Raw genomic sequence first — 16,650 nt, 5'->3', positions numbered from 1 at the left:
AGAAGAGGCTTACAAATTAGTCAGAAAAAGTGGCTCACCTGAGGACTGGGAGAAATTCAGAGTCCAGCAGAGGAGGACAAAAGGCTTAATTAGGAAAGGGAAAAAAATTGAGAGAAAACTGGCAGGGAACATAAAAACTGACTGTAAAAGCTTTTATAGATATGTGAAAAGAAGAAGATTGGTTAAGACAAATGTAGGTCCCCTACAGATAGAAACAGGTGAATTGATGATGGGGAGCAAGGACATGGCAGATCAATTGAATAACTACTTTGGTTCTGTCTTCACTAAGGAGGACATAAATAATCTTCCGGAAATAGTAGGGAACAGAGGGTCCAGTGAGATGAAGGAACTGAGGGAAATACATGTTAGTAGGGAAGTGGTGTTAGGTAAATTGAAGGGATTAAAGGCAGGTAAATCCCCAGGGCCAGATGGTCTGTATCCCAGAGGGCTTAAGGAAGTAGCCCAAGAAATAGTGGATGCATTAGTGATAATTTTTCAATACTCTTTAGATTCTGGACTAGTTCCTGAGGATTGGAGGGTGGCTAATGTAACCCCGCTTTTTAAAAAAAGAAGGGAGAGAGAAACCGGGGAATTATAGACCGGTTAGCCTAACGTCGGTGGTGGGGAAACTGCTAGAGTCAGTTATCAAAGATGTGATAACAGCACATTTGGAAAGCGGTGAAATCATCGGGCAAAGTCAGCATGGATTTGTGAAAGGAAAATCATGTCTGACGAATCTCGTAGAATTTTTTGAGGATGTAACTAGTAGAGTGGATGGGGAGAACAAGTGGATGTGGTATATTTGGATTTTCAAAAGGTTTTTGACAAGGTCCCACTCAGGAGATTAGTGTGCAAAATTAAAGCACATGGTATTGGGGGTATGGTGTTGATGTGGATAGAGAATTGGTTGGCAGACAGGAAGCAAAGAGTGGGAATAAACAGGACCTTTTCAGAATGGCAGGCAGTGACTAGTGGGGTACCGCAAGGCTCAGTGCTGGGTCCCCAGTTGTTTACAATTTATATTAATGACTTAGACGAGGCAATTAAATGCAGTATCTCCAAGTTTGCGGATAACACGAAGCTGGGCGGCAGTGTTAGCTGTGAGGAGGATGCTAAGAGGATGCAGGGTGACTTGGATAGGTTAGGTGAGTGGGCAAATTCATAGCAGATGCAATTTAATGTGGATAAATGTGAGGTTATCCACTTTGGTGGCAAAAACAGGAAAAGAGATTATTATTTGAATGGTGGCCAATTAGGAAAAGGGGAGGTGCAATGAGACCTGGGTGTCATTGTACACCAGTCATTGAAAGTGGGCATGCAGGTACAGCAGGTGGTGAAAAAAGCGAATGGTATGCTGGCATTCATAGCAAGAGGATTTGAGTACAGGAGCAGGGAGGTTCTACTGCAGTTGTACAAGGCCATGGTGAGACCACACCTGGAGTATTGTGTGCAGTTTTGGTCCCCTAATCTGAGGAAAGACATTCTTGCCATAGAGGGAGTACAAAGAAGGTTCACCAGATTGACTCCTGGGATGGCAGGACTTTCATATGATGAAAGACTGGATCGACTAGGCTTATAGTCGCTGGAATTTAGAAGATTGAGGGGGGGATCTTATTGAAACGTATAAAATTCTAAAGGGATTGGACAGGCTAGATGCAGGAAGATTGTTCCCGATGTTGGGGAAGTCCAGAACGAGGGGTCACAGTTTGAGGATAAAGGGGAAGCCTTTTAGGACCGAGATTAGGAAAAACTTCTTCAGACAGAGAGTGGTGAATCTGTGGAATTCTCTGCCACAGGAAACAGTTGAGGCCAGTTCATTGGCTATACTTAAGAGGGAGTTAGATATGGCCCTTGTGGCTAAAGGGATCAGGGGATATGGAGGGAAGGCTGGTACAGGGTTCTGAGTTGGATGATCAGCCATGATCATACTGAATGGCGGTGCAGGCTCAAAGGGCCAAATGGCCTACTGCTGCACCTATTTTTCATGTTTCTATGAAAGGGGACTGAGGTCATCGGCAAGCTTAAATAGGGCATTGGAGCTGTGCTGAGCCACACAGTCAAGTATAAAGTGAGCAGAGCAGGGGGGCTAAGCACAAAGCCTTGTGATGCACATGTGCTGATGGAGATTGTGGTGGAGATGTTGTTGCCAATTTGAACTGACTGGGGTCTGCAAGTGAGGAAACTGAGGATGCAATTGCACAATGGGATATTGAAGCCATGGTCTTGAAGCTTTGATTAGTTATGAGGGGATGATGGTATTGAGTGCCAAGCTGTCCTGATAAAGAGCATCCTGATCTATGCATCTTTGCTGTCCAGATGTTCAAGTTTTGAGTGAAGAGCTAATAAAATGGCATATGCTGCAGAGCTTTTGTGCCAGTAAAAATAAGTGGAGTGGATCCAAGTTGCTTCTAGGGTAGAAGTTGATATTCTTCATCACCTATCTCTCAAAACGCTTCATCACTGTGGATGTAAGTGCTACTGGACAACAGCAATTGAGGCAGGTTACTATATTCTTTTTAGGCACTGGTATAACTGAAGTCTGCTTGAAGTAGGTAGGTATCCCAGACTGCCAAAACGAGTGGTTAAAGATTTCATTGAACACTCCAGTAGATCGCACAGGTCTTTAGTACTTAGCTAGCTACCCCATCTGGGCCGGATGCTTTCCATGGGTTCACCCTCCTGAAGGATGCTCTCAGAGACTGAATGAAGTCACAAGGTCATTGGAGGCTGTGGGAGTTTGTGATGGTGTTTGATGAGTGTTTTGGTGGTCAAAGCGAGCATAGAAGACATTGAGCTCATATGGAAGTGAAGCCTTGTTGTCACTTGATTTCACTTTGTAAGAGGTGCTTGCTTGATAGCTGAGGCAGGGGTTGAATGCTTTCTTCATTGATTCAAGTTTAGTCCGGAATTACCATTTCGCCCATAAGATGGCTTTCTGGAGATTGTACCTGGACCACTTGTAACTTTCTTGGTTGCCAGTCTTGAATCCCTCTGATCTGGCTCTCAGCAGATTGTGGTTCATCCAGGCCTCTGGCTGGGGAAGACTCTGACTGAGTTTGTGCAGTTACACTGGTCTACAACAGTTTTTATGAAGTCCATGACAACCATGATGTATTCATTCAGATGAGCCCTTGATCACGGCCCAGTCCTCCAATTGGAAGCAATCCTGCATCTGCTCCTATGCCTCTTTGACCAGCTTTTTGTTGTCCTAATCTCTGGAGCATTGCCCTTTAGCCTCTGCCTGAATGTAAGTAGGAGAGGACAGCCAAGTGATCAGATTTCCCAAAGTGCGGAATATGTTCTTTAAGTTTACAGATGGAACTTTTTACATCTGGTATTAATAGTATGTTTAAAAATAATCAATCTTTCGATCAATGCAGCGCTGTTTAAATGGTATCGTTACTAGGTCTTCAGTTCTTTACATTGCATAAACTAGGAATGTATTCCTTTATATTGTGGCAAGTTAAGGGGTGACTTGATAGACATTTATAAGTCTGGAGGTATTTGGGGTGAGTCTGGAGTTTCAGAATTAACTGATTTAACAGACTTGGATCTAGGATATTTTGGAATTATTGCAAAATCTATTCAATCAAAGATGGTAAAGCTCTCATAAAAAGCAGTTGACTCTAGATGGTTAATCAATATATGTTTGCTAGCCAAGATTTGTATGAAGACTGAATGGGATATCTTATTAAAGAGAGAAATGTGTTTGAAGAGAAAAATCATCACCAGCACCCATGTTCCACTATTTCTGCATTTTTAATTTTAAAAAATAAGTGTTTCATACTGCGTGGAACAGGCCCTTCCAGCCCAACGAGCCGCACTGCTCATCAATCCACCAATTTAACCGTAGCCTAATCACAGGACAGTTTGCAGTGACCAATTAACCTGCTAACAGGTACGTCTTTTGGACTGCAGGAGGAAGCAGGAGCACCTGGAGGAAACCCATGCGCTCACTAGAAGGATGTAAAACTTCTTGGAGAGGACTCCGTAATTGAACTTCGAACTCTGATGCCCTGAGCTATAATGGCATCATGCTAACTGTTGTGCTACCATGGCACCCTTTGAGTCCTTTAACTTTAGGATACAATCCATGTCTCAGAGCGAGTGGAAATATTCTAAATGGGTTTCTTTTACATAGTGAGCATTTTCCATTTGTCGTGTACTGTAGAATCTGGGACATGAATGCAAAATTATATATTAGAACAATAAACAGCTATTTTGATTTGGTTTTAACAATGTGAAGATTTATTATTTATATCTAATAGGTAAATGTTCTGATTTTCATGTAATGCAGAAAGAAAGCACAGCGCTACAGGAGTACAGATTTCAGGTACAAGCACATGAACAACATCTAGCTGCCAGAGAGGCTTTGCTCATCAAACATCAAGATGCAGTAACAAAGTTAAGAGGTGTGGAAGAAGAGGTTCATGCCAAGTTTGAGATTATGAAGGAGGTATGGTTAATTGCATTTAAATATAACTTGTAAAGCAATTATTATGACTTTTTAAACACATAAATCTGGAACACAATGTGTTACTTGAACATCATAAATACTAATTTATCAAGTGAAGTATAGTATGCAGAACTGGGCTGAGAAGTGGCAGATGGAGTTCAGTAAGTGAAGTGGTTCATTCTGGTAGGTCAAATTTGAAGACAGAATATAGTATTAATGTTAAGACTCTAGACAGTGTGGAGGATCAGAGAGATCTTGCAGTCTGTGTCTGTAAGACACTTAAAGCTGCTGCACAAGTAGACAGTAACGTTAAGGTGTATGATGTGTTGGCGTTCATCAACAGTGGGATTGAATTCAAGAGCCGTGAAGTAATGTTACAGCTACATAAGACCTGAGTTAGACCCCACTTGGAGTACTATGTTCAGTTCTGGTCACCTCACTAAAGGAAGGATGTGGATACTATAGAAAGAATGCAGAGAAGATTTACAAGAATTTTGCCTGGATTGGAGAGTGTGCCTTATGAGAATAGGTTGAGCGAACTTGGCCTTTTCTCCTTAGAGTGACAGAGGATGAGGGGTCACCTGATAGAGGTGTATAAGATGAGAGGCATTGATCGAGTGGATAGCCAGAGGCTCTTTCTCAAGGCTGAAAAGGCTAACATGAGGGGGCATAGTTTTAAGGTGCTTGGAAGTAGGTACCGAGGAGATGTCAGGGTAAGTTTTTCCTCACAGAGTGGTGGGTGCGTGGAATGCACTGCTGGCGATAGTGGTGATGGATACAATAGGGTACATGGAGCTTTGAGAAATAGAGTATGCGGTAAAATAATTCTAGGTAGTTTCTAGAGTAGGTTACATGGTCGGCGCAACATTGTGGCACAACATTCTGTGTTCTATTTCCCCTTATTTCAGCATATTTATACATTGAAGACTGGGAGAGTTTTATGTCAGGTTGTAATTTTGTTCTCAACCATGTTAGTGATCATGTAGCAGTTAAGTTTACAACCCCTGTGTGTGGAAAGAAAATTATCATCTGGAGTCCCTCCTGCTGATACTTCATGATTTCTACTGTAACCAAATGTGGGAATTCTGAGTAACAAGCCAGAATCACACAGCATGCAAGCAGGCTCTTAATCCCACCAAGCTCTTGCCAGCCTCCAGGCACACCTGTGTATACTAATTGTACTGCATTTTATTCTCATTCCCATCAACTCCCCCCCCCCCCCCAACATCTACCACTCAACTACACACAGACCTCCCAGTGCTGAAAGTGTGAAGTGTGCATGTTTTCCCTGTGATTGTATGAGCTTCTTCTGGATGCTCCAGTTTCTTCCCGTATCCTAAAAGTGTTAAAAATGTTAGGGTTGGAAGATTAATTGGTCTTTGTAAATTGTGAGGGGAATGGTAGAGTCTTGGGGGAATTAATGAGAATGTGAGGGAAAATGAGTTACAAGAAAGTTAGTGAGGAATAGGATTCTCTGTGGGCCAGCAAAGATTTAATGGGCTGAAGTAACTTATTTTTGTATTGTATGGAAAAATAGTTTTCAATTCCTGCTTTGCACTTAGGAATTTGCCGTTGTTGCATATTATGGGTTTGAATTAATTAAAAACTGATAGCTATCACTTTCTTTGAGCTGTGCTTTGAACAAATTTTGTCATGGTCAACCTAATTTCTATTAGGTCTGAGTTGGTACAAAACCGCTTCTAATTTGGTGATAATTGTGTAGTAGTAGGAAATGTTCTAAAGTTAGGAAATTTACATTGTTTGTGTGTCTTGGAGTAAGATCATATTAGAATTCTGAATTAGATGATATTAGATGCTATTTATACCCAAAATTGGATGGGGGGAAGAACTTTGGACAATTGAATACCTCTTTCAATTGTGTCATTCAATATTTTTTTAAAAAATGGTAGCTTGTTGATGCCTTGTCATGCTAATGGAAGATGATTTGTCCTATAATTAAAAATTTAATTTTCTACTGTTTGCAATCAGTAGAAAAATCCTTTCAACTTTCTTCCAATTTCTATAAAAAAACATAATAAAATGTCGATCATTTGGGATTTGCTGATGGCATACATCATTGAAGTGGTTCACAATTAATGTTTTGGGTCCTCAAATATTGATTTCATATACCAAAAGTTTAAAACTTAAGAAATAAAAAAATTATTGAAAATATGCACCCAAATCTGGTAGAAATTAGTTAATTAGGAAACATGTAACATTAATGTTAAAGTGCTTTCATTGCCAAAAGCTATGAATCTGCATTTTCACTAAAAGAGTAAGCTTTTGGGTAATTCAGTTATTTTTCTTGATCTACTTCAGTTGCTACCCCTCTTCATTATTTTTCTTATCCAATCCTTTGTCCAAATGGGCTGCTACCTGAATGGACCTTATCACTTAAGGAAATTGTGATTGGTCCTGAAGGGATTGTAGTGTCTAGCTATAAATGGAGGAAAAGGCTTCAAGCATTTTGGGTACACTCCCCCCCCCCCCCCCAACCCACTGCTGTTTAGCCATGTTCTGATCTGATTTGGATGTCGTGCATGTAAAATTGAGTCTTAATGGAATACTGACAGGCTGCATCACTGTCTGGTATGGTGGGGGCTACTGCACAGGATTGAAAGAAGCTACAGAAACTTGTAAAATTAGCCATCTCCATCTTGGGTACTAGCTTCATAGTACCCAAGTTATCTTCAAGGAGCAGTGCCACAGAAAGGTGATGTCAATTATTAAGGATCACCATCACCCAGGGCATGCCCTCTTCTTATTGTTACCATCAGGAACGAGGTACAGAAGCATGAAGGCACACACTCAACAATTCAGGAACAGTTTCTTTCCCTCTACTATATGATTCCTAAATGGACATCGAACCCATGACGACTATCTCACTTTTTTAATACAAATAATTTCTGTTTTTGCATTATTTTTAATCTATTCAATATGTATATATATATTTATATTTTCTTTCTATATTATCATGTATTGCATTGCACTGCTGCTAAATTAACAAATTTCACAACAAATGCTAATGATAATAAATCTGATTCTAAAGGAAACTAAGCTTTTCTCATGTGCCTGAATTGGAAAAAATGGCATCAGACTCTCTACTGTTTAATGTGACCGTATTTAGAAAATTAGTCAATGAACAATAAAACTATTTGGGATTTCTGTTGTTGCTTGGAACTAAAACTGGTATTGGGAATTGATTTCAATTATCTAAACTTCTAGGCCCATCCTTCCTTGAAATCCCCACATGTTCTATACATACATCAAGAACAAGAGGATAACTAGGGAGCAGGTAGGACCACTCAAGGATTAAGGAGGAAACATGTGCCTGGAGGTAGAGGATGTGGTTGTGTTCTTAAATGAGTATTTTGCATCAGCATTTTCCAAGGAGAACATGGAGAATAAGCAGTTCAGTGTGCTAAAATACAAGGCTGTTTTGTGGTAAAGAATCAGAATCCAATTTATTTTCGCTGTTTTACATGACGTGAAATCACAGCAGTACAGTGCGAAGATATTAAAATACTGTAAATTAGAAAATAAGTTTAAATTCATCTGATGGCAAAGAGCTATAAGCTGTTTCTGAATCATTAAGAAGGGGTTAGTTTTGGGTCTTTTAAATAACATTTAAGGTGGATAAAAACCCCAGGGCTTGATAGGATAGACCTCAGATTATTGAGAGAGGCAAGATATGCGATTGCTGGAGCCTTGACAATATCATGGTGTCCTCTAGGCACTGGTGAAGCCCTGGAGGACTGGGTGAGTAGATAATGTTATTCCATTATTCAAGAAGGGAAATAGAGATAATTCTCGAAACAATTGACCAGTGAGTTTCATGTCAGTGGTAGGGAAGATATTGGAGGAGATTCTTAGGGAAGGGATTTATGAGCATTTGAAAACCTATGGTCTAATTAGGGATAGTCGACATGGCTTTGTGCAGTGCAAGTCATGTCTTGTTAACTTGATTGAGTTTTTCAAGGAGATGATGAATGAAGGTGATCGAGTTGTAGACATTGTCTATATGGATTTTAGTAAGATGTTTGATAAGATCCCTCATAGGAGGCTCATCCAGAAGATTAAGATACATGAGTTGCATTGTGAATTGGCCATTTGAATTCAGAATTGCCCACAGAAAAGGTAGTGTTTTATTCTGGCTGGAGTTCTGTGTCTAGTGATGTTTTGCAGGGATCCATTCTGGGACATGTTCTGTTTGTGATGTATATAAATGACTAGGATGTAAATGTACAATAAATGAGTAGATTAGTAACTGTAGATAATGCAAAGGTTGGTAGTGTTGTGGATAGTGTACAAGACTGGCAAAGGATACAGCAAAATATAGATCAGTTGCAGATATGAGCAAAGAAATGCCTGATAGAGTTTAACCTCGTCAGATATGAAGTGTTGCACTTTTGATGATCAAGTGTAAAGGGACAGTATGCGGACTTTTTTGTGCAGGGGGATTTGGGATCCAAGTCCATAGCTCCCTGAAAGTGGTTACACAGGTTGATAGGGTAGCAAAGAAGATGCATGGCAGGCTTGCCTTTCATTAGTTGAGAAATTGAGTTCAAAAGTCAGGAATTTATCTTGCAGCTTTAGAAATCTCTCGTTACAGTAGGCCATATTGGAGTATTGCATTCAGTTCTGGTTGTCCTATTATAGAAAGGATATTGGGGCTTTGGAGAAGGTGCAGAAGAGTTTTACCAGGATGTTGCATGGTTTAGAGGACATGTGCTATAAAGAAAGATTGGACAAACTTGGGTTGTTTTCTCTGGAGCGACGGAAGCTGAGAGGAGATATGATTTATAGGATTTGTAAGATTCATAACATTTATAAGAATACGACAAGCATGGATACAATAGATAACCAGTATCTTTTTTCCAGGGTTGAAATGTCTAATACTAGAAGGCATGTATTTAAGATGAGAGGGGGTAATTTTAAAGAAGATGTACAGGACAAGATTTTTACACAGTGGTGGATGCCTGAAATGTGATGCAGGGCGGTGGTGGACAAATACAACATAGGCATTCAAGCGGTCTTAGGCCAGTGGTCCCCAACGACCGGGCTGCGAGCATGTGCTATCGGGCTGTGCGGAAACAATATGATTTGGCAATATGAGTCAGCTGCTCCTTTCCTCATTCCCTGTCACGCACTGTTGAACTTGAACATTCCCCCCCCCTCCCCCCCCCCACCGTCAGCCGGTCTGCAAGAATATCGTCAATATTAAACCGGTCCACGGTGCGCAAAAGGTTGGGGACCCCTGTCTTAGGCACATGGATGTGCAAGAAATGGAAGGAAATGGACTGTGTAGGCAAAAGTAATTGGTTTAGTTGGATATTTGATAACCAATTTAATTTGCTCATCACACCATGTGTGAAGGGTCTGTTGTGTTCTATGTTCTGTATTGATTGCTGATATACAGTATCACTTTTGCACCTAAGCAATAAGTTGAAAATTTCTTTGTATTTTAACCCCCACAGCAACATGTTGCTGAAGTCAATCAACTCATAAATGCCATGAAGGAGAAGATGAAAGAAAACAAAAGACTTAAATCCTCTTTTGACTCATTAAAGGATTTAAATGACTCCTTGAAAAAACAGGCAAGAACAATTTTGTAAAGTTTACATGACTATAATATGATTGACTCAACTAGTGTAGCCATAGGAAAAGTAAAATAAAAATGGAAAATGCTAGAAATACTTGACAGAAGATATGTGGAAAGACAAACACTTAGTTTCAGGTAGAAGACTCTTTGTCGGAACTGGGAAGCAAACAAAAGAAGCTGTTAAGCTGCAATGAAGGGAGAATATTTCTGATGGAGTGAAATGCAGATGGTGAATAAGCTATAACCAAGGTTATCTCAAAGTTCAAAGTACAAAGTTCTCCCTTACCATTCTTCTGATCAGAACTTCTGCAAACTCAAATTTGATCAATGCTCCACTACCTATAGCCCTTTCTGAATTAAATCTCAAATGTTCATGATTCTCTATCAATCATTTGTTAAATTATACACTGTAGAATTATCAAACCAAAAGTCAAGTCCAAATCCTTAAATTTGAGATATTGTTTCTAGTTTGTAAAGGATGTTAGTTTCTATGTATAAAAAGCATCTCGATAATAAATAGTTATTGACAAAATAAATTAGAAACCATCCAACTAAATTAAGAAGTCATATTTCATAAATGCAACTAGAATTTGGTACAAAATTAAAAATACCAATGCAATAAACTTGAGGTCAAAACAAAATATGTTAGAAATATTTGGCTGCATCTGTGGAGTGACACATGCTAGTTCAGGCCAGTAATCTATGATTTCAACTAAACAGTCATCTAATTTCAGCTGTTGAATGAATCTGAAAGAGAAATTAAAGTAAACTCTGTCTCTGCCAAAGGCTTTACATTAGAATATTCCATATTTGGATATGGATAAAAATACTAACAGTACATTTAATGAGACATTCCTTATTTAGCCCATGATTTTATGCAGAACATTTAATGAGCAGAGAAACATTATTTTGGATGTATGAACTTCAAAATGCTCTCTGGTGAAATGGACAATCTCTTTTAACTTCCTTGTATTTATATGCTGTTTATTTTGAGTATATGGAAAATAATCTCCTGAAAAGTTGTATAATACTTGGATCTACTAAAAAAGTGTACAGTTGACCTTCATGTCACAGGATGAGGGTTATATTCCTAGAAAATGGTAAGAATTATGAATTTGTGAAGTCACAATATCTGTACAAGTGTCAAAACACCAATAAAATTTTTTAAGCCTTTTATTTACATAAATTCCATGAGACTAAATTTTGATTCATTTCACATATTTTTGGGTGTTAATTTGTAAATTCAGTAAGATCAGCTATGGATTGCCTGTATAGGGATGTGTATTATAATTCAGTGGTGTTATTTTGCAGATTAACAATATAACACAGCAGAACAAGAAACTGCAAGTTCAGAATAAAAAGATTCAAAGCCGTTTAGAAAATCTGCAGGTGAGATTTGGATATCTGGAGAAAATCTTCCAAAAGTCATGGAAAAATAAAAGTAATGAGGGAAACCCAGTTTTACCCCCTCCCCAACTGTGACTTTTTCTTTATCCACCAACTCAGACTATGAAGTCCTTACCTTGAATTAATCAAATAACTGAAGTATTAAATTGCATGTATTATTTTTATTTTGGTTGAGAAATTTGGTATGAGTCTTGAAATTTGTTTGACCACTTCCTGGACTGGTTCTTGATGCAATTTCTGGATATGGAATAAATATGTATCGCAGGGAAGGGGAACTTGTCCTAACATAGAACATTTTGGGAGTGGTTGTCATTGAGTGTTGCTCAGATGATGAGAAATTAGATTGCTGCCACACTACACCTCAGACGACATGGCAATCACTCTCTTTCCCACTACACGTGGCTTGGCTGAGTTGTTGGGGTGGGTTGGAACTGTCAACTAAGCCGATGGTGGGTCGGAAGCAAAATTCAATGTTCTAAAAATTCAAGCACAGAAAAAAAAATTCCAGTACAGGTTGAGTACTCCTTATCCAAAATTTCAAAATGAGAAAGCCTCTGAAATTTGTATTTGTTTTGAGCCGCGAATAGAAAATTCTACAAGGCGCTGGGAAGGTTCCCAGGTGATATGACCTCATAAATGTAATGAACCGAAATTAATGAAAAATAGAAAATCAATGCATAAAGCTAAAAATAAAGATCTCGATCGTGTATTGAAAGAGTAGATTTGTCAGCATGGAGTGAATATATGCCGCTTAACGGTATGCTGATTATGAAGCAAGCAGAGATCTATCATGTTGAACTGAAAATTGAAGGTAATTGTTTCATGCACAAAATAATTTAAAATATTATGTAAAACTATCCTCCCTCCTGTTGTAGTTGCTGTGGAACAGACAACTGCTTGAAATTAATGGCAGGTATGAGCCAATCACCATCACTGGAACCCAATAATGATGCATTCTGGAGGGGGGGGGGAGGTGTCATTTAATTCTGACAGCCTGTGGAGGACTCAACTCCATCACATCAGATTGTTCACTCTGTGAGCTTCACACCAGCTGTCTCATCCCCAAGCTATCTCATTATGTAGATGCAAATATTCCAAAATCTGAAACATTTCCGGCCCCAAGCAGTTTGGATAAGGGATGCTCAACCTGTATTGGCAAATAAAATTCACCTTCTATGCAAGCTTTATCTTTTTGCAGCAGTGATTAAACTATATTCCAGTATTGGTTGTGTGTCTTAATGCTAAAAAGTGTGCACTAATTAAGCTTCCTTGCAGAGGAAGCATGATTTACCTGTGATGCGGAAAATTCATGAAAATGTCTCTACTGGTATGAAAGGGATCGGACTGGAAAAGGAGGAAAAGATTCAACCTGCTCGTAGAATCAATCGTGTAAGATATTTTGCTGATTATTTGATATTGATCCAGTGGAAGACTTGTTGGGTGCTATTTCAATTTCAAGTTATATAATTTTGCAGCTTTCTTTTGATGTACCTAAGGCCCAGCCCCCATCACTGTTACTTATTCACTTAAGTATCCTCTTCTCCTTTATTATTTCAATCAATGCATGGCAATTGATGAATTTTCTCTCAGCTTCCCTTGCTAATAACTTCCATGGTTATTTTCTCTTGCTCCTTCAATCATCATGTCCATCAATTCTTCATTAACACCCAATTTAATTCTTAATACATCATTTTATATTCATAAAACTGTCAGATCTTGTATGGTAAGCGCTCCTCAGCTGTATTCTTTCCTGTTAACATATCTAATCTTACTGCATGCCCAACTCTCCAAAGTGAAAGCCACTTTGGAGGTACACCTGCACACCTGGTTAACGTAAATATCTATTCAGCCAATCATGTGGCTACAACTCAAAGCATAAAAGCATGCGGGCATGGTCAAGAAATTCAATTGTAGTTCAGTACAAACATCAGAATGGGGAAGAAAAGTGATCTAAGTGACTTTGACCATGAAATGTTTGTTAGTGTCAGACAGGGTGATTTGAGTGTCTCAGAAACTGCTGATTTCCTGGGATTTTCATGAAGAACAACCTCTGGAGTTTACAGAGAATGGTGTGAGAAACAAAAATAAAATGGGGGGCAGTTCTGTGAGCAAAAATGACTTATTAATGACAGGTGAGAGGAGAATGGACAATTTAGTTCAGGCTAACAGGAAGGTAATGGTAACTCAAATAGCCACGCTAATAGTGGTATGTAGAAGAGCATCTCTGAATGCACAACACATTAAACCTTGGATGGAAACCACAAACATACACTCAGTGGCAAATTTAGTAGCTACGGTAGGTACCTAATGAAGTGGCCACTGAATGTAGCTTTCTCTGTCATTCCAAAAATTCCTTGCAAATTAGATCTTGTGCCACACAGTGGTGTGCTTTATTTCCAGTTGTCAAACCTTTCAATGCTTAATAAACTCATTCATTGTCTTACATCTGTGATCCAGCCCTGGATTGAGAGAAACAAGAGTGAAACCAGTGAAGCTAGTATGTTTTTAGCATTGACATTTTCTTCTCCAAATTTATTGATTTTGTGGATATTCTAAGTTTTCACCTTTTAACTTGTTCACTTTCCTCATGAATGAAGCTTCTTTAGAAAAGGCATCCAAAAACTTAGGGCAGAACCTAAACTGCTAGTTCTTTGTTGTTCTATAGTTCCTTTTTAGAACCCTCTTGTAGACTGTTTTAGTAGAAAGATATAAGCACAAAAGTTGACATACCAATTATACCAGTAAGATGGCAGTATGTTTGGACGTAGTGGCCTCTTGGAGGCCAACCAAAGGTGTTTTTTTTCCTCTTTGTTACATGTATTTTTAATCACACAAGACTATACTGGACTCTAAATACTTCGGGTACAGCAAGTCTACTTGTTGCTCAGAGTAGCCGGCCAGGGCGTCAGAGCAGCCAGCTGTCCTGTCTGAGGAGAAACTGGCCAGTGCGTCAGAGGAGTTGCCGGCCGGGGTGCAGACCATGTTGCTGCCTGCTTCTCAAAGGCATTGGAATTGGTGTGTGAAGGCGGTGTGTAGAGTAACTGTGGATGATTGTCTTGGACATTTCTCTTGCAATCGCAAGACCCTGTTGGGCATTGGTAATGTAAGGTGCTGCAGGGAGTTCTGTTTCCCTTGTTTAATGGAAAGATGAGCGGCTTGGGAACTGCGTAGCCTTGGTTGTAGCGAGAACCAGGCCTCAAGCCACGGGTTTGTCTGCTGCTAGGGTCCAGGTGAGGAGACACCAGAGGCAGTGTAGCGTGGTGTCCGTTCTCAGCTGGAGGCTGCCCTTTCCTGTTGGTGGAACGGTGGGCTGGATTGCTGGGAACTGTGCCATCAATTGAGGGACATGTTGCTTAGGGTCTTGGACTATATTAATGTGGTTTTTTTCCTCATTATTTTGAATGTGCTGTGTATGTTTTGCACTTTGGCCCCAGAGGAATGCTGTTTCATTCAGCTGTATTAGTTAGTTAAATAATAACTCAACTTGATTTGATATAGTATTGAGGAAGTGCTTATATTGTTGGAAGTACTATTTTTTGACCTGTTGTATGACTTGTGTTATGAACGTAGTGATCCCATGGGACTACTTTGAAAACTATTTCGGTGTAACCTGAAGCACACTGCCTGAGAAGGTGGTGGTAGATACTCACACACATTTGGATGAATATTTGAATCACCAGGACATAGTAGGCTACAAAGCATGTACTGGCAAATGGTATTACTATACTTTAGCTATGTGATGATTGAATTGACATGATGGCTGGTCTGTTTCTGTATTCTGGGACTCTATGATTCCAGTGAATTCAGTCTAAGAGCTCTCTCTCTGTTTCAGTCTTTAAATTCCAGTTTCTGTGAATTATTTGCACTGCTTCTGGACTGGACGTCAGATGGTTATCTTTGTTACTTAACTCCAGAGGATGAAAATGATACTCAAACGTCATTAGGTCCCAGATGTTTACCTAGAAAATCGGTTCAACAGATGTGTCTGAAGGTAATCCTATTATTCTTCAAGTATTTTGGCATTCTTTGCTTTTAAATATTAATTTGGAATTAGATTATTTTGCATTAGATTAGTTAAAACTATTAATTTTTGTGCTGACTGATAAAGTAATATTTAAAATAGGAATGTATCTGAGAAGGACCTAAGCCCCATGTGCATTTTTAATTAGCTATTTTGGTAACTTTTGAAGTGGTTTTTGATACATTATTTGACATAATTATGCATTTTAAAATTTGATCATAATTTATTGTTTTATGAAGTTTAAAAAAATTAGCATCAGAAGTATTAGTTAAAACATATCAAATCTATTGTCATGCTCTTCAAATACCTTATCAAAAATAATTTACTTTCCTGTATTATTGCTATATATGAGCTAATATATGTGCAAGAGGGAGCAGGATTTTTAATGCTAATATATTGTGCTACTACTAAAATAAATGAGGGGAAAAAAGCTTTTGTCCCTACGTCCCATTGTATGTGGTTGCATTTATACATAAAATTTACCAGAGATGAAGTGATTGAGGGTTAGAAATGTGAAACCAGAATAATTGAGTAACAACAAGCCATACAAATTAACTTCATATGTATATCACTCATCTGAAAATCTTTTGTATTTGCCTGACTTGTAGATGGTGCAAGCTGTTCATGCAGTAAGAAATGGGTATTTATAATGATTGCACAACCTGTTTTAACATTGTTTATTTCCCTGTAGCTTAGGGCCTTGATCCTTCTGCAAATATTATCACTTTGAAAAATTAATTATCACAATACTATCCCACACACTTACCGGAGGTCTTTTTCATCTTATCCAATTTCCTCCATTGGCACCATTATGCAAATTTAATATCCGTTAGGTATTTAAAAGAAATTCAGGCCGATATATTCCAGAAAAATCACACATGAATAGTTTACTAGTTTGTAATATTTTAAATTTTTCATGAACAAATGAAATCCCCTTTGTGGAGAAATAATTGTAATTTCTATCCTCGTTATTGATAGATAGGTAGACATACTTTATTGATCCCGAGGGAAATTGGGTTTCGTTACAGTTGCACCAACCAAGAATAGAGTATAAATATAGCAATATAAAACCATAGATAATTAAATACTATGTAAATTATGCCAGATGGAAATAAGTCCAGGACCAGCCAATTGGCTCAGAGTGACTGACCCTCCAAGGGAGGA

The 16,650-nt window shown here is 38.8% G+C and overlaps 1 protein-coding gene across 6 annotated transcripts in view; it reads left to right on the top strand.

Annotated features, from left to right (window-relative positions):
- Positions 1-16,650, top strand: part of LOC140200207 (coiled-coil domain-containing protein 138-like) — a 73,948-nt gene that overhangs the window by 32,751 nt on the left and 24,547 nt on the right. For 5 of the 6 annotated variants that reach the window (XR_011886575.1, XM_072263178.1, XM_072263175.1 and 2 more), the window contains exons 6-10: positions 4,298-4,456; positions 9,934-10,053; positions 11,370-11,447; positions 12,741-12,854; positions 15,298-15,456. Coding sequence is in view for 5 of the 6 variants with exons in the window: in XM_072263178.1 (XP_072119279.1) it covers positions 4,298-4,456; positions 9,934-10,053; positions 11,370-11,447; positions 12,741-12,854; positions 15,298-15,456 (630 nt within the window). In the remaining variant the exon portion in view is untranslated. The remainder of the gene's footprint in view (positions 1-4,297; positions 4,457-9,933; positions 10,054-11,369; positions 11,448-12,740; positions 12,855-15,297; positions 15,457-16,650) is intronic. The other variant, XM_072263177.1, reaches the window with a different exon arrangement.

Source organism: Mobula birostris, chromosome 7 (assembly GCF_030028105.1).
Source record: "Mobula birostris isolate sMobBir1 chromosome 7, sMobBir1.hap1, whole genome shotgun sequence".
NCBI lineage: Eukaryota > Metazoa > Chordata > Chondrichthyes > Myliobatiformes > Myliobatidae > Mobula > Mobula birostris.
The sequence above is the reverse complement of the archived record's forward strand: the minus strand, read 5'-3'. Positions and strand labels throughout refer to the sequence as shown.